Below are 23,064 nucleotides of genomic sequence, written 5' to 3'. Positions count from 1 at the left end.
TGTTTATTTTAGTGGGCAGGGATGGGTTTGGGAGAAATAGCCCAGTTTTTGTGAGTGTTTACGAGACAACTACCCAATATAGGGAAGGCAAGATGGGTTGTAAGGCACAAGATGCTGGGGTTTCTAGGCCGGTCGTGGTGGCTCATGCCTGTAATCCCAGCACTTTGGGAGGCCGAGGCAGGCGGATCACCTGAGATCAGGAGTTCGAGACCAGCCTGATCAACATTGATAAACCCTATCTCTACTAAAAAAATACAAAAATTAGCTGGGCGTGGTGGTGCATGCCTGTAATCCCAGCTACTCTGGAGACTGAGGTAGGAGGATTGATAGAACCTGGTAGGCGGAGGTTGCGGTGAACCGAGATTGCACCATTGCACTCCAGCCTGAGGAACGAGAGCAAAACTCGGTCTTAAAAAAAAAAAAGGATGGCTAGGGGTTCCACAGGCAAATGCCTAGAAGTCCCAGGCAAGCACCTAATGCTGGGTGCGGTGGGGGAGGGCTGTGAATGGGTTAGTGCCTGCCCAGCTAAAGAGAACCCTGAACTCTGTGCCTGGATTGCCAGGTTCCCTGAGTTCTCACAAGCAGCTAGCAATACGGATTTTTTTTTTTTCATTGAAGCCTTCTGACTCTTTAAATGTTGGCAACTAAATTAAAGAAACTAAGCCATTGTTTGAGTGAAAGTATGGTTGCAGGCTGCCGGTGTTCAACCTTCGACTAGCCGTCACCAGAGACCTGCTATGCACTTCACACAGGTTCCCTCACCCAATTAACTTGGTGTTGCTTCCTCCCTCTGTCCCTCTCCCTGTGCTGTGACCTCTGGTGATGTAGCCTGCTTATCTGCCCATTCTTTTTTTTTTTTTTTTTTGAGATGGAGTCTTGCTCTTTTGCCCAGGTTGGAGTTCAGTGGTGTGATCTCAGCTCACTGAAACTCTGCCTCCCGGGTTCAAGCGATTCTCTCACCTCAGCCTCCCGAGCATGTGCCACCACGCTCAGCTAATTTTGTATTTTTAGTAGAGATGGGGTTTCTCTATGTTGTTCAGGCTGGTCTCGAACTCCCAACCTCTGGTGATCCTCCCACCTTGGCTTCCCAAAGTGCTGGGATTATAGACATGAGCCACCGCACCCGGCCTACTCTTTAAAGTTTAGATCACTCCTTTCCCCTGCTTAAATCCCCTCCACCTACCAAACTCCCAGCTTCCACCTCCCTGCTTCCAAACTGAGCAGCTTGTAGATCCCATACAAAACCCAGGATCTCCACTGCCCAGCTTTTGCTCAGTGTGATTTTGTATGCATGGAACACCCACACCCATCTGCTCATCTCATTTTTTTCCCAATCTTTTTTTACTGTGGTAAAATACATATAATGTAAAATTTACTATCTTAACCGTTTTAAAGTATATGGTTTAGTGGCACTAAGTACATTGACATTGTTGTGCAACAATCACCACCATCCATCTCCTGAGCCTTTTCCTTTTACAAAACTGAAATTCCGTACCCATTAAGCAATAATTCTCTATTTCCCTTTCCCCCGCAACCATCATTCTACTGTCTCTATGATTTTGACTACTCTAAGAATTTCAGATGAGTGGAATCATATTGTCTTTTTGTGACTGGCTTATTTCACTTAGCATAATATAGGTTTCCTCAAGGTTCATCTGTATTGTAGCGTATCTTAAGGCTGAATAGTATTCCACCATGTAGATTGTGTGCACTCCATTTTGCTTATCCATTCATCTGTTGATAGGCACTTAGGTTGATTCCATGTTTTAGCTATTGTGAATAATGCTGTGTACATACGTGTGCAAGAATCTCTTGGAGACCCCTGTTCACCTAGTTTTTATTTTTTATTTTATTTTGTTTTTTTAAGATGGAGTCTCACTCTGTCACCTGGGCTGGAGTGCAGTGGTGCCATCTTGGTTCACTACAACCTCCACTTCCCGGGTTCAAGCGATTCTCCTGCCTCAACCTCCCAAGTGGCTGGGATTACAGGTGTGTGCCACCACACCCAGCGAATTTTTGTATTTTTAGTAGAGACAGGGTTTCACCATGTTGGCCAGGCTGGTCTCGAACTCCTGACCTCAAATGATCCACCTGCCTCGGCCTCCCAAAGTGCTGGAAATACAGGCGTGAGCCACCGCCCAGGGTCACTCGCCTGATGTTAGACTTTCTCCACGAAGCCACTTATTAACCTTAATCTCCTCCTCTTGACCGGCCTCTGTTTTGTTCCAGCAGTCATTTTTCAGATACCTGGTACCCAGAAGCAGGGCCCAGTTTGGGAGATGCTAGGATAACTAAGACCTGGCCAGTGCCCTGAGGAGTCTTGTCTAGATAAAGGGGGACACACACTAGCTTGGGCTTATGCATGCAGCAGAGCCGTGTAGAGCAGGAGTGCGTGGAGAGGGCAGCAATGAACTTTGGCTGGAGAGCCAGAGAAAGCTTTGTGAGCTGGAGCACAGGATAAAGTAGGAGCTTTCCAGGGCTGTGGGGACTTCTGAAGTAGAGGAAACTGCCTGTTCAGGGCATGGAGGTAGGGATCAAAGTTCTGAGTCATGTGGGTGGGCACAGAGCAGAGGATGGCTGGGGCGGTCTCAGGGATAAGGAGAAGTTTGGGGAACAGATTGTTTTGTCACCGTATCTGCAATCCTGTGGCCTGCACACCAGAGTGTGAGCACCAGGAGAGCAGGAGCTGTGTCTCGGCGTTCATTACTCCACTCCTGTCACCTGCCTGAGACTGAGCCCTCACATCCTTGCAGGAAGAAGATGGCATCCAGTCATAGTCACAGCGCCCCCTAGTGACCCCCAAGAGCTCCCACCTCCTCGGGCACTCCCTCTGCACATGCAAGCAGCTGTTACTGGGGGCGGCACTTTGCCTGGCATCCTCTCACTTGATGTCTATCCCTCCCTGAGAGGGTGTTCACTTCAGGCCAACAAACCCTTATTAAGTATTTGTTCTGTGTTGATCTCTGTTCTAGATACTAGGGTAGAGTCTGAGAACCAACTGATAATGGGGGTTGTTCGCAGTAGGGATCAAGTCCATTTTGAGCCTCGAAGGATGGATGAGTGTCAGAGTAGGGGGTTAGAAGGGAAAACACTGTGCCCTATGAAATGGAACAATGGGGATGAGCCCCCCCCCCCCCCCGCCACTTACTCAACATTTACTAAACTACCATTTACCAAGGTCACAGAGGAAGCATGGGGTGCCGAGAACCCAAACATAACCGGATGCCATCTGCGGCTCTGGGAGCTCACAACCTGGCAGGAAGACAGATAGTAAAGGAAACAAGAGGTGCTCTGGCTCAGGGTGGTGTTAGCAGACGCAGGGGTGTGAGGCAGGGAGTGTCCACCGCCTGGCGTTCTGTGGCAAGGTTTTGAGATTAGGCTGAGGTGTGCAAAATGGGGAGGTGGTCCAGGCTGAGCAAAACCAGGTGTTACCCATCAAAAGGCCTGTTCCGGCGTGCTAAGAAGGTCTGCTTCTTGATCTGGGTGCTTGCCTCAGAGGTGTGTGTCATTACGGAAACTCATTGAGCTGTACACGTATAACTTCATATATGTACATTCATGGCAGTTGTACTTGCTTAAAATTTGCTTTTAAGTGACCCCCCACCCCAACCCTGCTACCTCTTTTGTAAGACTAGACTCTGGGGATCCAGTCCCCCAATCCCAGCTCTAGGGCCTTGGGGAGGCAACTTCAATGAACTACTTTCTTCACCTGTAAAATGGGGACGATTGTATTGTCATCACAAGGGTTGTGTGCAGCGCCAGCAACTCGAGATGCGTAAAGCATTTAAATGGTGCTTCCTCTGTGCCTCTCTCGGAAGTATCAAATTTCTAATGATTGGCAGTGTCTGGCACAGAGGAGCTCAATATAATTCACTGAATAAACAAGGAAATGAGCTCAAAGTTGTTTTTTTTTTTTTTTTTTTGAGACGGAGTCTTGCTCTGTCGCCCAGGCTGGAGTGCAGTGGCCGGATCTCAGCTCACTGCAAGCTCCGCCTCCTGGGTTTACGCCATTCTCCTGCCTCAGCCTCCCGAGTAGCTGGGACTACAGGCGCCCGCCACCTCGCCCGGCTAGTTTTTTGTATTTTTTAGTAGAGACGGGGTTTCACCGTGTTAGCCAGGATGGTCTCGATCTCCTGACCTCGTGATCCGCCCGTCTCGGCCTCCCAAAGTGCTGGGATTACAGGCGTGAGCCACCGCGCCCGGCTGTTGTTTTTTTTTTTTGGGGGGGGGGCACCAAGAGGTAGCTTGAACAAATGCAGGGGTGTGGGTTGGAGTGGAGTGTCTCCACTAAAGGCTCCTGGGAAGGAGCTCAGAGCCTGGTTAGCAGGTGCTGCACTCCAGCGCAGAAGCCAGGGCTTCTGTGGGGAGGGAGGCAGCCAGTCACCTGGGCCCTAACCGGTGGAGGTAGGAGCCACGGTGCCTGTACACCCCTAACCCCAACCTCCAAATGAACAGAACTGTGGAGAGCTCAGCTGGCTTGTGGAGAGGATCACACCAGGAAGAAATGTTGCACAGCAGCACTGTAGCCTCCTCACACTCGTGGCTCCCATGGCCCTCTCACTCCTCCCCTCTGGTGGTCAAACCTGGCACTGCTCTCTACCCTCAGGGGCCAGGCCAGTTTCGAGAGAGACGATGGGAAAACCTGCTCAACAGGGTGGCCAAAGCCTGAACCAGCTGAACAGGATGGTCCCATCACCCCCCAGCAACCCTGTCTCCCTCCTGGCCCATAGAACAGAGCCAGAAACCCCACAAACCACTTTTATTACCCTGTGGGCGGGCTGGACTGTGATGTTGGAGAACCCTGGGGGTGGGGGCTGCGGGATGCAGCTGAGCCTCTCCTGGTTCTGTCTGCCGGTCCAGGCCAGGTTGGGGCTGGTCAAGGGCAGGGAGCCCAATCTTAGGGGAAGGCCTTCCCCACCTCTTCACCCATGCCACAGCATTAAATAAACAAAAAGCAACTCTTTACAGCACAAACGACACAGGGAAGTCCTTCCTCCCAGCCCTGGGCGCACCGTGTGGAAGAGGAGCTCTGGAGGACGGGGTTGGGGCCTCCAGGGTCTGATACCACCCCTCTTCCTAGTGCCATGGGGTAGGGACAGGCAGCTTTGAACAGAGGAAACAAAACTCCAACTTCCTCCAAACTCCTATGCAGGCAGGTCCATCTAGTCTGGTACTTCTGGTCCAAGGGTTTTCTGCTCCTTCCAAACCCTTTCTCAGGATCTGAGCTTAGCTGAGACTTCTCCAAGAGGGGCTGGAGCCCTGGTCTCTGAGGCACAGTGGGCCTGGGAAACAGGCAAGAGTCTGGTTCCAAAGTTTTTCCCAGCCCAGCCCTCTGCCTTGGCAAGCAGGAAGCAGGGCCAGGTGAGAGCCGGCAAGACCCAGGCTCAGAGGGGCTGGGTGGTGTGGTTATAGACCAGGTGCTCCGTGTCCTCAGTAGTGGAGACAGTGGAGCTAGCAGTGGTGGGTGGTGGGTGGTGGTGGTGCCTGTGGAAGCCCTTTCTCTGGTTCTTGAAGAAGCAGTAAGCTAGGATGGATACCACCACCACAATGCAGATGACCAGGAACACTGCGACAGCCATCTCCACAGAGCCTGGGGGAAGAAGGGGTAGAATAAGGGGCTCCCATAGCCTGCCTGGTTCTGACACCCACCCCCACTCTATGGAAGGGACCAAGTCAAATGGATGCCAGGTGTGGAAGGACATGGGCACCCGGCTCAGACCTCCCACATATGAGCAGCTGAACAGCTCTGTGCGGAGCTCAGAGGAACTCTGGTGGGCCTCAGGTCTCAGCTCAAACTGCATTCCTTGCAGTTAGCTTGGGGGAAGCCTGGGACGCTGCTGACGGACATCGGCACGCACTTTACTGTACTCCCTCCCTCATGTGTGGCAGGCATCCCTATTTGATTACGGTACTCTGTCTCTGTAGGCCACCTTGGCATCCTTCTCAACACAGGTTGGGCTGTCACAACCCATCAGATGGAGTTGATCCGTGAGTTGATACCTACATGCCAACCTCAGTTACAGGACAGACCAGGGCTTACCTGTGTTGGGAATGGGGTTTTCCCGCCTCAGGCCAAACACATCCTTCTCTGTAGAATGATGAGGGGAGAGACCAGTCAGTACTAAGGGCTCAGAGACTCGGCTGCTCCCCAGTGCCCCAGACCCCGCACTGCCATCCTCTCCCACCCCTACTCTAGGCACTCTGAGGATGGAGGGGTGACTCCCACAGGCCTGGGGACAGAGTGGAGGCCACTGGCTAAGCCTTCCCCCTGTACATGCCCACCCTCTCACTGGCCCGCTCACTGGAGATGCCGCCACAAGACTCGAGGCACTGCTGCTCTTCCTCAAAGTTGTTCTTGTTGCCATAACAACCGCCATAGGTAAAGCGGGCACAGTGTTCACTGAAGGGGTTGTAGTACCAGCGCGGGATGCTCTCCTTGCAGAGTCCTGTGTCTGGCAGATCCACACAGTGCCCTGGGGGGTATGGAGCAGGCTGTGGTGAGCGAGTCCACGACCTCCCTGCCACCTTCTGCTAGGCTCCATGTGGCTGCTGCCCAGCACCTCCCCACCCACCATGGCTCAGGGAGGGCCTGAGAGGCCCCAAAACACCTGGCCCAGCTGCAGTGGTGCCAGAAAAGGGAAGACAAAGCCTGGACAATAATTGTAGGCACAAAAGTAAACTACGCTGACTCATAGTTATTTCAATTTTCTTTCAGCTTTTCTGACTGGGTCACAGTCTCAGTTTTCCAACACTGGGTCTTTGTTGGTCTTTCCAACACTGGGTGGTTTACCTCTTTTTTTTAGACAGGGTCTCGCTATGTTGCCCAGATTGGCCTCAAACTCCTAGGCCAAGCGATCCTCCCACCTCAGCCTCCCTAGTAGCTGGGATTCCAGGTGTAAGCCACCACGGCTGGCTGATTTACATTTCTTAACAAAGAGGATGGGCCTCAGGGTCTGAGCCTTGGCCGGCAACAGCATCCAGCTAGAGCTTATTATTATTATTATTATTATTATTATTATTATTATTATTTTGAGACAGGGTCTCACTCTGTTGCCCAGGCTGAGGTGCAGTGGTGCCATCTCAACTGACTGGTCTCCATCTCCCAGGTTCAAGTGATCCTCCTACCTTAGCCTCCTGAGTCGCTGGGAGTACAGGAACGCATAACCACATCCGGCTAATTTTTCTATTTTTTGTAGAGATGGGGTTTTGCCATGTTGCCCAGGCTGGTCTTGAACTCCTGAGCTCAACCAATCTGCCAGCCTTGGCCTCTCAAAGTGCTGGGATTATAGGCGTGAGTCACCGCGCCTGGCAAGCTAAAACTTTTGTTTTATTATATTTATTTTTGTTGTTTTTTAATGTTTGGCAAGTAATAGTGGCTTCCCATTTATAGTAGTGATGTGAAAGTTCCTTTTTAATATATTACATTTAAAAAGTAACTGATTAAGTAAATAAGATCTGAGTAACATGCGGTGGGCATGGCTGAAATTATGAAGGTGTTTGGAGAATGACTGATGCCTGGAAAACACAGAGCCACAGAAGAGAGCCCAGGACCCAGCCAGGGAAGAAGCTGAGCATCTGGAGAACTGGGAGCCCACCCCGGCTCTTCGTGCCCACAGGCCCGTATACCCGGCAGGCCCCTCAGGCACTGCTGCATAGAAATAGTGAGGACGGCAGTGTCAGAGTCTGCCCTGATCCAGGGCACCTGGGGAGGATCTCACCTTTGTCACTGGGGAAATGGATGCGCTGGAGCTCGTCAAAGCCACTCGTGTCTGCAGAGATGAAATGTCAGAGGCTCAGCCCCAACAAGGGTCTCCCAGGGGTTCAGGGCAAGGCTGTCAGGACCTCCCTGTCTGCTGCCCAACCCCCTCTATTCCCCGGCCTCACATTTTTCACAGGTGGCCTCGTCGGAGGCGTCGGGGCAGTTGGGGGTGTCATCACACTCCAGGAAACTGTCGATGCAGCAGCCATTGCTGCAGCGGAACTGGGTGGGCTGACAGGTGCCAGAGCACACTGGGTGGGGGCGGGACGGGTGGAGGGGAGGTCAGGCTCAAGCAAAGAACAAGTGCCCAGGGTCCATCTTCTACCTGGGCCTCTCTGCCCAGACACAGCACATCCCCCATTCCCTTTCCACCGACCCCACTCCTCTCCCCGCAGACTGGGTGGATCCTCACAGGAGGATGCTGGGCTGGAAGGGGAGGGATATTTGTGGTACTTCCATAAACTCTGAGGGGAGGAACGGCTTGGACAAAGGCAGGCTGCTCAGGGGCATGGGGATGATATGGGCTGGAGAAGTGGAGGGGATGGGGGATGGGGAGGGGAGTAAAGCCCACCTGGATGGTGCCTTTCCATGGAGGGGCCTGGGAGAGAGAACAGAGACGTGAGAGGAGGCATGACCAGGCTCCAGTGGGGATAAGATGATTGGGGGGGGTGGGCAAGGGAGAACTCTCACCACCCACCTCCCTGGCCACAGAAGAGAGACCACTCACCCTGGGGGAAAGTCGCCTGAGCCCCAGAGCTGCCTCTCAAAGGCCCACCTTGCACACCCCGGCAGGCTAGAATGCATTCTTCTTCCCGAAGGTAGTTGTTCTTGTTGCCCAAGCAGCCTCCATAAACGAAACTCTTGCAGATCTGCTCCATGGGGTCATAGTACCAGCGTGGGAAGGAGCCCCGGCAGCGGCCCACCTTGTTGGATGCGAGGCAGTAGTCTACGGGGGAGAGCTTATGAGGGGACCATGCAGCCAATCCGCAGAGCGGGGGCTCCAGGTGCTGCCTCCTCACCCCTCCCTCACCTTCTGTCTGCTTGGTGGACAGCACAGTGACTGTGACGTTGGCCGTGTCCTCTGGGTGGTCTGAGCTGGTCACTGTCAGCTGGAACAGGTAGGTGCCTTCCTTGAGTCCCCACAGTTCCACCTGGTTTGGGTCTTTCCTCTGCACACAGGAGTGGCCATCAGGCTTGGGCACCCCCGATACCTTGGGCTGCCCCAGGCTCGGCCAGACACACACCCACACCCCTGGCGAGGCCAGGGGGACTTGGATTAAATGCATCTTCAGCCTCTCTCCTCCCCATCCCATCCGGGGCCACTGGTTGGCCTAGGGCCCCAGAAAGGGGCTCCCAGAAGGCTGGCAGGCAGAGGGCGGGGTCGGAGAGTCAGCCCAGTGTCTCACCTCTACCCTGACATCCGTGTCACCCCGCAGTAGGCGCCAATCTGTGTTTTCCACATCCTTCAGCACCAGGGGTTCCTGGGGTTGTACCTTCAAGTCTATGCCCGCCCAGGTCTTGGGGATTCCAGACCCTGGTGGGGGGAGAAAGTGAGATAAGGTCAATTCTCACTAGATGGACCAGGCTTCTCCTAGGAGCAAAGTGGGGTGGTGACAGTATGGGCCCCACCTAGACCAAACGGGGACTCTGCAGCCTGCATAGGGTGCAGGTGGGAGCCCCCAACAGAACCAGCTTCTTGATCTCTATTCAGAGACAGCATGTTTTTGGTACACTGAAGATATTTTTATGTTGTAACCCACTTTCTTTCCTTTTTTTTTTTTGAGAGATGGGGTCTTGCTGTGTTTCCTAGGCTGGAGCACAGTGACTATTCACAGACTCGAGCACGGCCATTATAGCCTCAAACTCAAGCAATCCTCCTGCCTCAGCCTCGTGAGTAGCTGGGACTAAAGGTGCAATCACCACACCCAGCTGTAAAACCCTCTTTCTGAAGCAAATTACTGAACAAATTGCCATCTGATCTTAGTGAGTAAACACACACACACACACACACACACACACACACGTGAGGGAATGGGCTTGTTTCTATTTTCTACAATAGAAACACCTCAGACACACTCAGCTTCCAGTTACAAGGGGTCCCGGGAGCCACGCCCTTCCTTGACTTGACAGTGCCTGTGTCTGAGCCTGTGTCTGAGGCTTCCCCACCTCAGGATGGGATCAGGGAAGGTGACGAGCACAGTGCAGCATCGCTACCTGTAGGGGCTGAATGGCGGCCCCTCCAAGATATGTTCACATCTAACCCCTGGGACCGTAACCGTGGTCTGATGTGGGAAGAGGGTCTTTGCAAAAGTGATTAGGATCTCCAGATGAGATCATCCTGGATGAGCTGGTGAGGCCCCAAATCCAATGACAAAGTATCCTCATAAGAAACAGAAGAGAAGACAGAGTGAAGGAAGAGAAGGCCACGCGGAGACAGAGGCAGAGACTAGAATGATGCAGCCACAGCCAAGGTATGCCTGGGGCCACCAGAAGCTGGAAAAGATAAGGAAGGATTCTCCCCTAGGGTCTTTGGAGGGAGCGCAGCCCTGCTGACACCTTGACTTGGGGCTTCTGGCCCCCAGAACTGTGCGAGAATAATTTTTTTTTTTTTTTTTTGAGATGGAGTCTCACTCTCATCCAGGCTGGAGTACAGTAGCACAATTTTGGCTCACTGCAACCTCTGCCTCCAGAGTTCAAGCAATTCTCCTGCCTCAGCCTCCCGAGTAGCTGGGATTACAGGTGTGCACCAACATGCCCGGCTAATTTTTGTATTTTTAGTAGAGATGGGGTTTCACCACATTGGCCTGGCTGATCTTGAACTCCTGACCCCAAGTGATCCTTCTGCTTCAACCTCTCAAAGTGCTGGGATTACAGGCAGGAGCCACTGCACCTGGCCAAATTTCTGTTGCTATTTTCTGTTTGTTTGTTTTTGTTTTTTGTTTTTTGAGACGGAGTCTCGCTCTGTTGCCCAGGCTGGAGTGCAGTGATGCAATCTGGGCTCACTGCAAGCTCCGCCTCCTGGGTTCACGCCATTCTCCTGCCTCAGCCTCCCAAGTAGCTGGGACTATAGGCACCCACCACCACACCTGGCTAACTTTTTTTGTTTTTGTATTTTTAGTAGAGATGGGGTTTCACCGTGTTAGCCAGGATGGTTTCGATCTCCTGACCTCATGTTCCACCCGCCTCAGCCTCCCAAAGTGCTGGGATTACAGGCGTGAGCCACTGCACCCAGCAAATTTCTGTTGTTTTAAGTCAACCAGTTCGTAGTCATTTGTTACAGCAGCTCTAAGAAATTAATACATTGCCCTTCAGGGGATTAGTCCAGTTGGACAGATAAGACCCCATGACATGAAGCAACATGTGGACAAAACAAGGCAGTGGACGTTCAGAGAAAGGAGGCCACGGCAGGCTAAGAGGATAAGGGAAGGCTTTCTGGAGGAGGGAGAAAGGATTTTTTGATTTTTTTGTTTTTGTTCTTGTTTGGTTGTTGGGAGAATGTAGGGTGTTGTTGAAAATGGCAGAGCAGGCCGGGCGCGGTGGCTCAAGCCTGTAATCCCAGCACTTTGGGAGGCCGAGACGGGCGGATCACGAGGTCAGGAGATCGAGACCATCCTGGCTAACACAGTGAAACCCTGTCTCTACTAAAAAATACAAAAAAACTAGCCGGGTGAGGTGGCGGGCGCCTGTAGTCCCAGCTACTCAGGAGGCTGAGGCAGGAGAATGGCGTGAACCCGGGAGGCGGAGCTTGCAGTGAGCTGAGATCCGGCCACAGCACTCCAGCCTGGGTGACAGAGCGAGACTCCGTCTCAAAAAAAAAAAAAAAAAAAAAAAAAAAAAAAAAAAAAAAAGAAAATGGCAGAGCACAGCTGGGCGAGGTGGCTCATGCCTGTAATCCCAGCACTTTGGGCAGCCAAGGCATGCAGACACAAGATCAGGAGATCAAGACCATCCTGGCTAACACAGTGAAACCCCCCTCTACTAAAAATACAAAAAATTAGCCTGGCATGGTGGCACGTGCCTGTAATCCTAGCTACTCAGGAGACTGAGTCAGGAGAATCGCTTGAACCCAGGAGGCGGAGGCTGTAGTGAGATGAGATCGTGCCACTGCACTCCAGCCTGGTGACAGAGCGAGGCTCCATCTAAAAAAAAAAAAGAAAAGAAAATGGTAGAACTCATGAGAAACCAAAGCAAAGCAAGGAGTTAGGAATTTGCAAGGCCAGTTTGGTGGACAGTAAGGAGAACAGCTGGGTTTGAGTTGACCTGAAAGCACCCTGGATGCCAGGCCAGGGTGTTTGGACACAGCAGGAGTAACATTCAAATATTAAACAACTGGTAGTACAGAAAGGGGACAGACACTGGCCGTGAGCAGTGGCGCAGAGTCCTGGAGGCCACGGCTGCACCAGACATTGACCTCTTAGATACATGACAGAGGTCCAGGAGTTCAAAGGGAGGGGCCAAAGGCTTGGACAGCACGGACACTCCTGAGCTCTGGGCGGCAGCTGTTTTCCCATTCGTTTGGAAGTATTCTGTGGCACGAGGAGGCTGGCAAGTAGACCAATACAGTGGTCCAGGGCGGATAGAACAGGAGTGGCCCGAATGCCAGAGCAGTCAAGGGAATGGAGACAAGGATGTGAGAAACAACGCTGGGCTGATGCTTCTGGCTTCTCCCCTGCCAGTCTCTGGGAACTGGGAAGAAAAAGCCAGGACACAGGCAGAAGGGAAACCGGATTTAGAGGGAACATATGGGTTAAGTCACAGCGAAGTTAAATTTGGGAGAAAGCAAGCCACCCAGAACCAGCAGACAATGAGGGATAGGCATGGCTTGGAAAGAGAGGCGCTGGCTGAGTATATGCTGGGCAGCATGCTAGGGACTCCACTTGCATCAGCCATACCCGGGGTTGGCACTAGCCTGCAGGCCAAATCCAGCCCACTATCTCTTATATTTTGGAATGGATGAAAAAACAAAAGGAGAATCCTTTTTTATGACATGTGAAAAGCACATGAAATTCAAATTTGTGTCCATCGATTGGAACACAGCCTTGCCCATTACATGTTGTGTATGGCTGCTTTCATGTAACAACAGCAGAGCTGAGTAGTCACAAGTAGGACTGTACGGCCCACAAAGCCTAATAATTTTCTATTTAGATCTTTACAGAAAAAGTTTATTGTCCCCTGGAGTCGATCATGTACCTTTATAACCAGCCTGCCACACCTACATTCTCACCTCTTTTCAGATGAGAAAGTTGACACCAGAAAGATTAAATGGCTTGCCCAGAGTCATTCAGTTTCTAAAGGCAGAGCTGGGATGTGAACCAAGCGAATGCTCCACAGCGAATGCTTTCTCCAAAACGTAATTCTATAGGTTATCCACCCGCTCAGAGGTGTGATTTTAATTGCTTTTATAATCTTGGGTTTTTAAATTTTGCTTTTCTAGTTTAGGTAATACATGTATGATATAAAATTCAAAAGGTGGCTGGGTGTGGTGGCTCATACCTGTAATCCCAGCACTTTGGGAAGCTTGAGCAGAAGGATGGCTTGAGCCAAGGAGTTTGAGACTAGCCTAGGCAACATAGTGAGACCTCATATTTACAAAATAAAAAATTAGCTAGGTGTGGTGGCTACTTAGCTATTCAGGAAGATGAGGCTGGGAGGATTGCTTGAGCCTATGAGGTCGAGGCTACAGCGAGCTGTGGTTACACTACTGAATTCCAGCCTGGCTGACAGAGTGAGACCCCATTTCAAAAAAAAAAAAAATCAGAAAAGCAAAAACCAATAGTGAAAATTAAGTTACCTCTTCTCCTTAAGAAGGAACCTTCTCCATCAGGTTTATTACCCCAAAGGTATCCATTTATACGTGTGTGTGTGTGTGTGTGTGTGTGTGTGTGTATGTGAGAGACAGAATATCAAGAGACAGTATTTGAATTTGCAGGCATGTGAGTTCTTCATCTTGTTTTGCCCTTCATATATATTGGAAATCGTTCCCTAGCAACACATGAAGAGTTTCCTTTTGTTGTTGCTGTATCATATTCATTGTATAAATGTATCACAATTTATAATTTATTTAACCAGTCCCTACCAGTTTCCTGATTTAGATTTTCTTTCTTTCTGTCCTAAGAACTAAACCATGCTGCCTTAGGGTTTATTATTATTATGAAAACAACATGACAGTATTCAATTATAGGATGTGTTGACAGACAATGCGATTGTTTCCAATTCTTCGTTATTATAAACAATACTACAGGGACTAACTAGCTGGTAAGCTGTTTTATCCGTGTATAGGTACAGCTGCAAGATGAATTCCTACAAGTGGAATTGTGTCCAGGGCTGTGTGCATTTAGGTTCGATAGATATTGCCCAACTACCCTCCACAGAGGCTCTCTAGAGAGTTTTTTCAAGTGTTAGAGTGAATGCAAAGAAAAGAAGAGAAGGTAAAGAGATAAGAACATAGGAAGGTAAAGAGATAAGCTGGTAGGAGGCTGAGTCACAGGGATTCCTCTTTGGTGAGGCAGAGAAAGCAGAGCCAATGGGGGACTCACAGAAGGTGGTCCTGGGGCTGAGAAGACCAGGATGCACAATGACAGCAAAAGGGATGGGAAGGGAGAGATTTCAGGAAGAAACATGTTGAATGTTTCAGAGGCCTACAAAAATAATAGAAAGAGAACTGGGTTCCAGGGATTAGGGGAAATAAGACAGGAATGAGCAGGAACGAAAAGTGGCTGTCTGGAGGCAACCTCCCAGCCCAGGGGCTTGGTTGACAAGCAGGAGAGTACCCTGAGAGCACATGCCAAGGGAGTAGTGAGCTGGGAGGAGCCCAGTCCTCCATCCTTGCATTTTGTAGAAAGAGGACAGACTACTTAGCAGTCTGTCTAGCAGACAGACAGGCTAGCCCCACTAGGCCCCCAGAGTGGAAGTAGCATGCAGAGTGATGCATCAGACTTTGAGCTGAATGAGAGGCTGAATCTCACCCCCACACAACTCAGTCCTCTCCAAGCCCCAGCCCCCAGGACCAAGGAGCAGGTACCTTGCCTCACCACTCCCTTCTTCCCACCCCCAAGAGAGCAAAGGGCTAGAGTAGCAATAAAACCAGCCCCTCCCCCAGTAGTTACCAGGTCTCAGGACCTCAGGGAAGTGCAGACTCCACCTCCTAAGCCACTTCGTAGGACTAGGGAGAAGGAGAGGTGGGGGAAGAGAAGGGGAGAGGAGGAAGTGCAAGCTGCTCGGCCTCCAGCTGCAGGAATCTACTGGCCTGGCCTGGCCACAGGCAGAAAGAGGAACAAACAAACGCATTCTGGGGAGCATTTATCTATGTAATAGGAGAATCAAAGGTTTGGAAGCTCTCAGTGCCCGTGACCCACCCAACCTGCCTCATCCACCCTAGCCCTTAATGACTCTACCCTGTCATTACCCACCTCCAACCTCTCTAACTGGACCCAGCTAAGAATAAACCCCTTGACACACACACAGCTTTTCCCACTTCCCAAAGCACTGCAGTACTCTTAAGAATGGCCTAGAATGGCCTGGAGCTCATACTCAGTCCAAGCCCTACCTGCCTCCCTCAATGTACCAGGAAATCCCCACTCCACCCTCTCTTGTGGCAAACAGGCAGGTCCTGGGGGTTTCCAGATGAGGATGGCTGGTCTCAAGACCATGGGGCCACAGTCCAGCTCAGCTCCCTGACCAGACTCCAGAATTTCACACTCTGGCCCTGGAGAGGGACTCCCATGGGGCCTCTGTGGAGCAGGAAGGGCAGGAGCAACTCAGGTCAATAAGAGTCATCACCACCTACACTTTCTGCTACTTCCTTGTGGAACAGGCTGCAGCCCTGGTCCAGTGGGACTTGGTGGCCCAGCCTGGCCCTCAGATATGTCCCCCTCCCATCCCCAGGAATCCCCATATCACCTCTCCTCAGAGACCCAGGAGAGCACTGGAAGGATAGGGAGAAAAGAGGACCCTTAGCCTGGCAGAGTGACTAGCCCAGGAAAAGGCTGCGGAGGAAAGCCCTTTCTCCACTTTCCAGAATGGAGACCACGCCCAGATGTGGCCCCAGTCCAGTTTTGGCCCCCGAACTCCCCAATCTCCGGCTCTGTTATCCACTGGGCTATGTTGGGTCAGAATGCTAGGTTTTTACCAGAGAGATGGTCTTGTGTGAAAAACAGCACGGGTTATTTATTATTTCAAAAAAAGAAAAAAGAAAAACAGCACGGGACTTTTGGAGGTCTCCCTTGTGGTGAATCCCAGGCCTACCATTTATGGGCAGTGTTACCCTGGGCAAATTCTTTAACATGGGAGTCTCAGTTTCCTAATCTAAAAAGTGGGATGACTGCTAGTAGCACCCTTTTTGGAAGTTGTTGTGATGAGGCCTGAGTGAGAGGATGTGTGGCACAGCAATCAGTAAGCTGTAAAGTGTTCACGGAGCTTATGAGAGGTGACCCTCCCCTGCCCTGGAGTCCCACCTGGCCAGAACCCCAGGTAGAGAGAATGGGGGAACCAAGGCTCTGGACTGGCCCTGATCCCAGCAGACAGTTCAGCCCCGGGAAGAAAGAGGAGGAGCCCTGGCCTTCACTTTGCCTTTATCCATGGAAGTAAACAAGGCTTGGGCTACCAGATTCTAAGCAGGGAGAGCCCTGTCTGGCTCATGCACAAGCACACACACCTGCCTGGACAGCTGACATCCCTTCCCTACTAGGTATACATACCAACAGGCTGACTCACCCCACAACCCTCCTCATCCCCCACCCCAGAGCCTCTAGGCTTCTGTGCCTACAACATCACTCCTCTCCCTTTGGATCAACTGCAGACTGGGCTTGTTTTCTAGTCTCGGATCTGGCAGTCTTCCTGGACCACCAAAAGGACAATCCATTCCTAGGGCGTAGAGAGATGCTAAGAAGTCCCAAGTCCAGCCAGTGGAGGAGTCTATGGCCAGGCTCACCTGAGAGGGCATCAGTGTACCCAGACCAGTGCTTGGCCAAGGTGCCTTTCTAGTCACCAGACCATCCAGACAGCTCACTCCTTCAATCAGCCTATCAGTGCCATAGGTCAGGAGTCCTGGGGACTGCCTCTCCCCTCCAGTACACACAGCCCAGAGCCAAAGGCCTCCCTGTGAGCACCAGCCCATCACCTCTGAATATCCTGAGTTCAGGAGACAGAGCCTGGGCCCTGCCCTCCCTACTCGTGTCCCCTTTCATTTGTTTACTGTTTGTACTGCCTACTTCTAAGGAGGACTTCGGGTAGAAGTAATCCCAGCACTTTGGGAGGCCAAGGTGGGTGGATCACCTGAGGTCAGGAGTTCAAGACCAGCCTGGCCAACATAGTGAAACCCCTGCTCTACCAAAAAAAAAAAAAAAAAATTAGCCAGGCCTGGTGGCTGGTGCCTGTAGTTCTAGCTACTCGGGAGGCTGAGACAGGAGAATCACTTGAACACGGGAGACAGAGGTTGCAGTGAGCAACCAGAGATCATGCCATTGCACTCCAGCCTGGGTGACAAGAGCGAGACTCCACCTTAGAAAAAAAAAAAGAAAAGAAAAAAGAAAGAAAAAAAGGCAAAGAAAAAAGAAGTGGACTCTCCTTAACTCCTCTCTGATGTTCGCCTCCCCTAGGACCCCACAACCAGTCCCTTTTCCGAGTCTCTCCAAACTCATCCTGACACCCTCCTCACCTCCAAAGCCCTGGGTCTGCAGCTGGCGGTAGGAGCGGTATACTTCCCTCGTGAGGTAGTTGATGAAGCCCTCCCTGGGCGCGAACTTGCACACGAAGTTTTGCTCGTAGAGGCAGTTGATGAGGAAGCAGGCGGCGATGGCGTCCTCCCCGCGGTCGGGCTGCAGCTCCACCAGCGCTAAGTTGCAGTTCTGGGTGGTGCAGCAGGCGCGCACACAGTCCCAGCCCCGGCGCACGCTGGGGGACTCTAGGAAGGTGGCTCCGTTGCTGACCGAGGCATTGGTGTCCAGCACGAAGGCAGGCACCCCGGCGGTAAAGAGGTTCAGGCAGTCGGCTCCCGCGGGCAGCCCCGGGGGCGCGGGCGGCGGCCCGGCCTGGGTGCCCTGGAGGCCGAGTGAGCACAGAAGCCACAAGGCGACGGCAGGGATGCGGGCCGGGGCGAGGCGGGTGCCGGCCATAGTCCTCGCAGGGGCCATCGCCTTCCTCTCCAGGGGGATCACCTTCAGAGCGCGGGCCTCTGGGTTCCGAGGGTGCTGGTGACCTGAGAGAAGGGAGGGGACAGAGGAGGAGACACATCTGATCAGCCGGGGAGACTTCGGAGGAGGCGGGCCGGCCAGGAGGAAGTGGCGGGGAGGAGGGACCGGAGCACCCCGGGAGCGAAGAGGGAGCGCGGACCCTGCCCTCCCACTCGCCCTCCAGGGACCCGGCAGCCAGACGGACCGACAGGCGGACCGCTAGGGAGGTCACGTACCCGGACACACGCAAGAGCGCAGAACAAAGGGACGGACATGCTCCAGCCCGCTCCGCCTGCGCCTCGGCCTCGCGCGCCGGGGCCCCGGTTACCTGCGCAGGTGAGTTGGGTGGGGCCGGGTCAGCCGAGGTTCCGGTCCCGGCTTCCTGCGCGTCTCCGACCGCGGCTTCCGCCCCGGTGCTCGGAGAGCTGGGGTTCGGCCGCCTTCTCCCCCTGGTTTCTGGTGAAACTGAGTCAGCGCCGTCGGGGCGGGGCCGACATTCACCTCTGCGCTGCCGGCCCCGCCCACGCCCGGTGAGCGGCGGCCTCCCCCAGCGCCGAGCTCCAGTCCCGGCCCGGCCCGCCCCGCGGCCCCGCAGCCCGGGCGCCTCCCCGGCAGCCAGCTCCTGTAGGGGCTCTCGGGCTCCATCCAGTCTAGCCTCGCGAGGGAGCCCCGCGCCCGAAGCGCATCCCCAGCCGGGAGGGGACGCGGCCCGGACGGGAGGGTCCGGCCTCTGGGGGGCGGCCTCCCGCCTTCCTTTCCGGCCGGGGCCTGCATTCCCAGCCCCAGACCTGAGGCCTGATGCAAATAATCTTTCCGGCCCTCGGGAAATCATTTCCATTTCGTGGCGGGAAGGGAACACAAAAGTTGCGTGGCTGCACCTGTGATAACTGGGATCCGGGATGTCTGCCTCACTGTCAGCTCCGGGAAGCCCTCCCTGCTGTCAGGGTGAGAAACGGAGGTGATTCCCCACGTCCAGGCTGCCCTGGCTCATTGGACTGTTGCCCCTTTTCCTGGGGCCCAGGCTTCCTCTCTTTCACAAAAGGGACGCTGCTGGCCACTTTCTTCCAGGGAAATATCATCCTCGGAAGCCTGGAGGTTCTCCAGTTCACCAAGTAGCTGAGTTATTGCCCTTCACGAAACCGTGGACTCCTTGAAGCCAAGCTTATTGCTCCTCCTGAGTAAAGAACTCTTAAGAGACCATTCTTTACACGGCAAGGGTCTGAACAGGTGAAAGACAGATGAAGGCAGGGCTGGAGGAAGGAATCACATAGCATGCTGTCTTACAATAGAGATTCCAAACCTTTTCCTGATGGCTTAACAACCCCCAACCCAATGGGAACATTCTTCCCAGTTTCTCATCCAGAGCAGCTTTGCCTAGCAGATCCTGTGGCCAACCCTTGGATTTTGCTGAACTGCGACATCCTTCAGCTGCTCACATGAAGCCTGTTGGGGTGGGAATCTGGGGCCTGTCTCCCCTTCTCTGGGTTTTTAGGGTTTATCCACAGACCCTGGCACACTGGTGGATATAGAACAATGATGGTGTGCCGGAAATGAAGAAAATGATTGTGCAGTCACTGGGAAGAGTTTTGTGATTTGATTTCCGCTTATGGCTAACACATTCAAGAATCTTTTTCTTTTTTTTTTTTTTTTTTTTTTTTTTTTTTGAGACGGAGTCTTACTCTGTCACCCAGGCCGGAGTGCAATGGCATGATCTCGGCTCACTGCAACCTCCACCTTCTAGATTCAGGTGATTCTGCCTCAGCCTCCCAAGTAGCTGGGCTTACAGGTGCGCACCACCATACCCAGCTAATTTTTGTATTTTTAGTAGAAACGGAGTTTCACCTTGTTGGCCAGGCTAGTCTTGAACTCCTGACCTCAGGAGATCCACCTGCCTCAGCCTCCCAAAGTGCTGGGATTACAGGCATGAGCCACTGCGCCCAACCTCAAGAATCTTAATACAGGGGAATATTACCTTACGGTAATATTACATTACCATAAATTTATCATTACATCCATTACACTCACCATTATAAAAACCAACATGAATTCAGCACTGACAATGCCTAAACTCTGTTCCTAAGCACTGCCCATACATTACCCTATACTCAAAACAAATCTAGGGAAGTACTATTTTTAGTCCCATTCTACAAATGAGCAAACAGGCTCAGACAGGTAAACTGATTTGTCAGGTCATTCAACAGTAAAGTGGCAGAGTAGGGGCCGGGCACGGTGGCTCAAGCCTGTAATCCCAGCACTTTGGGAGGCCGAGACGGGCGGATCACGAGGTCAGGATATCGAGACCATCCTGGCTAACACGGTGAAACCCCATCTCTACTAAAAAACACAAAAAACTAGCCGGGCGAGGTGGTGAGCGCCTGTAGTCCCAGCTATTCGGGAGGCTGAGGCAGGAGAATGGCGTGAACCCGGGAGGCGGAGCTTGCAGTGAGCCGAGATCCGGCCACTGCACTCCAGCCTGGGCAAGAGAGCCAGACTCTGCCTCAAAAAAAAAAAAAAAAAAAAAACCAAGTGGCAGAGTAGGGATTGGAGCCCAGGCAGGCCAACCCCATGGCTTCAGTGCTTAAACCCTGGACTTTATGGTCCTTGCAATTCTGACTTCATCTGGAAGTTCTGCCCTCACCTCAGATTCAACTTGCTTGAACCCGTAACTCACTTTCTTTTTTTTGCTGGGGGGACGGAGTCTCACTGTGTCGCCCAGGCTGGAGTGCAGTGGCACGATCTCGGCTCACTGCAAGCTCCGCCTCCTGGGTTCACACCATTCTCCTGCCTCAGCCTCCTGAGTAGCTGGGACTACAGGCGCCCGCCACCATGCCCGGCTAATTTTTCGTATTTTTAGTAGAGACGGGGTTTCTCTGTGTTATCCAGGGTGGGGTAACTCACTTTCAAGTGGTGAGCAGCCACCATTTGTTGAGATGCCCACTGTGTTCCCTCCAGGCACTTGACATAGGATTGCTAATGCTCAGGACAACTCTGGAAATTGTTTCCACTTTGCAGAAAGGTTCACTGACTCCATCAAGGTCAGGTAGTGAATGAAGAGTGGTGACAGGTTGTAGAGAAGTTAAACTTGTGAGCTTCAGACTCAGACTACTGGGTTTAGCTCTTGCATCTGCCACTTCGTGTGGCCTTATGCAAGTTATTTGATCTTTCTGTGCCTTAGTCTCCTTGAATGGAAGTGGGGCTTCATAGGGTTTTTTTTTTGTTTGTTTTTTTGAGACGGAGTCTTGCTCTGTCGCCCAGGCAGGAGTGCAGTGGCCGGATCTCAGCTCACTGCAAGCTCCACCTCCCGGGTTCACGCCATTCTCCTGCCTCAGCTTCCCGAGTAGCTGGGACTACAGGCGCCCGCCACCTCACCCGGCCAGTTTTTTGCATTTTTTTTGGTAGAGACGGGGTTTCACCGTGTTAGCCAGGCTGGTCTCGATCTCCTGACCTCGTGATCCGCCCGTCTCGGCCTCCCAAAGTGCTGGGATTACAGGCTTGAGCCACCACGCCCAGCCCATAGGGTTTTTTATGAGGATTAAATGAGTTAATGCAGATAAAGCATTTGACACCGAGAGTTCTCAATAAATGTTACTTGAAATGACAACAACAACAACAACACATGCTGGTGAGGATGCAGAGAAAAGGGAATGCTTATACATTGTTGGTGGGAATGTAAATCAGTTCAGCCACTGTGGAAAGCAACTTGGAGATTTCTCAGAAACTTAGAACTACCATTCAACTCAGCAATCCTATTACTGGGTATATAACCAAAGGAAAATATATTGTTTTTCCAAAAAGACACATGCACTTGTACGTTCATCACAGCACTATTCACAATAGCAAAGACATGGAATCTACCTAGATGCCCATCAGTGATGGATTGGATAAAGATAATGTACTTCATACATCCCACGGAATACTACGCAGTCATAAAATGAACAAAATCACGTCCTTGCCAGCAATACGAATGCAGCTGGAGGCCATTATCCTAAGCGAATTAAGGCAGGAAGAGAAAACCAAATACTACATGTTCTCACTTATAAATGGGAGCTAAGCATTGACATAATGATGGAACAATAGACACTGAGTACTACCAGAAGAGAGAGGGAGGGAGGGGAACATGGGGAACGTGGGCTGAAAAACAACCTTTTAGGTAATATGCTCACTACCTGGGTGACAAGCTCATCTGTACCCCAAACCCTATACCCATGTAAGAAACCTGCACATATACCCACTGAATCTAAAATAAAAGTTGAGGCCGGGCGCAATGGCTCATGTCTGTGATCCAGGCACTTCAGGAGGCCGAGGCAGGAGGATTGCTTGAGCCCAGGAGTTCAAGACCAGCCTAGGCAACATGGCAAGACCCCATCTCTATAAAAAAAAAATACAAAAACATAGCCAGGCATAGTGGCGCATGCCTGTAGTACCAGGTACTCAGGAGGTTGAGGTGGGGTGATTGCTTGAGCCGGGGAGGTCAAGGCTACAGTGAGCTATGATCATGCCACTGCACTCCAGCCTGGGTGAAAGAACTAGACCCTGTCCCAAAAATAAATCAAATAAAAGTTCAAATGATTCTTTTAAAAAAGTGACAGAGCCAGGATTGTATCTGAAGTCTTTCTCACATTAAAAGCCGTACTTTCCAAATACTACCTTATGCTGCTTCTTACATACTAAAAAGAAAAACTACATATGAAGAGAAGAAAGACTACAAGGTATTCCATCAAAGGAGTGAAAGTGATGGTACTTGAATGGTGAGTCTATAGGATAACATTTCTGCTTTCTCATTTTAAAAATATTTTCCAAGATCCCTTCAGTGAACATGGGATGCTTCCATAATGAAGAGAGAGACACACCGTGATGACCTCCACATACCATATTTGATGACAGTCTTCCATGGTAATCACTCACATCCATCTCTTGTCTGTTCCCTCTGCTGCCCTTGATCTAGGCTCTGTGCCAGCTTCATGATGGAACTCCAGGCCACCCTGCACACTGCCATGTGGTTCCCTCCTCCGGCCCTGCCTTCATCTGTCCCTCACCTGTTCAGACCCTCAGTGATCCCCAAGAACTTCTCTGGCAGAGTGTACAGAGCCAACCGTTCCCTGGATGAAGTTCAGTATTTGCATAGGCAGACAGTGT

The 23,064-nt window shown here is 51.8% G+C and overlaps 1 protein-coding gene across 11 annotated transcripts; it reads right to left on the bottom strand.

The window, feature by feature from the left end:
- Positions 1-4,744: 4,744 nt before the first annotated feature.
- SPINT1 (serine peptidase inhibitor, Kunitz type 1) lies at positions 4,745-18,392 on the bottom strand. 11 transcript variants are annotated; one of them, XM_077939111.1, is made up of 11 exons: positions 18,257-18,392; positions 17,415-17,954; positions 9,166-9,293; positions 8,790-8,928; positions 8,487-8,705; positions 8,331-8,357; positions 7,885-8,010; positions 7,719-7,769; positions 6,283-6,473; positions 6,041-6,088; positions 4,745-5,590 (listed from the first exon to the last, which is right to left on the bottom strand). In XM_077939111.1, exons 2-10 carry the CDS (start codon positions 17,887-17,889, stop codon positions 6,068-6,070), a joined length of 1,377 nt encoding a protein of 458 aa, XP_077795237.1. In that variant the 5' UTR covers positions 17,890-17,954; positions 18,257-18,392; the 3' UTR covers positions 4,745-5,590; positions 6,041-6,067. The 11 variants fall into 11 exon arrangements, with proteins under 11 accessions (XP_077795237.1, XP_014997441.3, XP_077795239.1 ...); XM_015141955.3 differs by having other exon boundaries at positions 6,303-6,473; XM_077939113.1 differs by having other exon boundaries at positions 8,535-8,705.
- Between the last annotated feature and the right edge of the window lie 4,672 nt (positions 18,393-23,064).

This window comes from Macaca mulatta, chromosome 7 (genome assembly GCF_049350105.2).
Source record: "Macaca mulatta isolate MMU2019108-1 chromosome 7, T2T-MMU8v2.0, whole genome shotgun sequence".
Lineage (NCBI taxonomy): Eukaryota > Metazoa > Chordata > Mammalia > Primates > Cercopithecidae > Macaca > Macaca mulatta.
This window is presented reverse-complemented; position numbering and strand designations above follow the sequence as displayed.

Bases quoted from the DNA above. Each gene is read 5' to 3' on its own strand.
- SPINT1 (XM_015141955.3), bottom strand. From the start codon at position 17,889: ATGGCCCCTGCGAGGACTATGGCCGGCACCCGCCTCGCCCCGGCCCGC. The intron at 8,011-8,330 runs GTGGGCTTTACT...GCCCCCACCCAG, and splicing joins CATGGAAAGGCACCATCCAG to TGTGCTCTGGCACCTGTCAG. The intron at 6,089-6,302 runs GTGAGCGGGCCA...ATCATTCTACAG, and splicing joins GTCTTGTGGCGGCATCTCCA to AGAAGGATGTGTTTGGCCTG.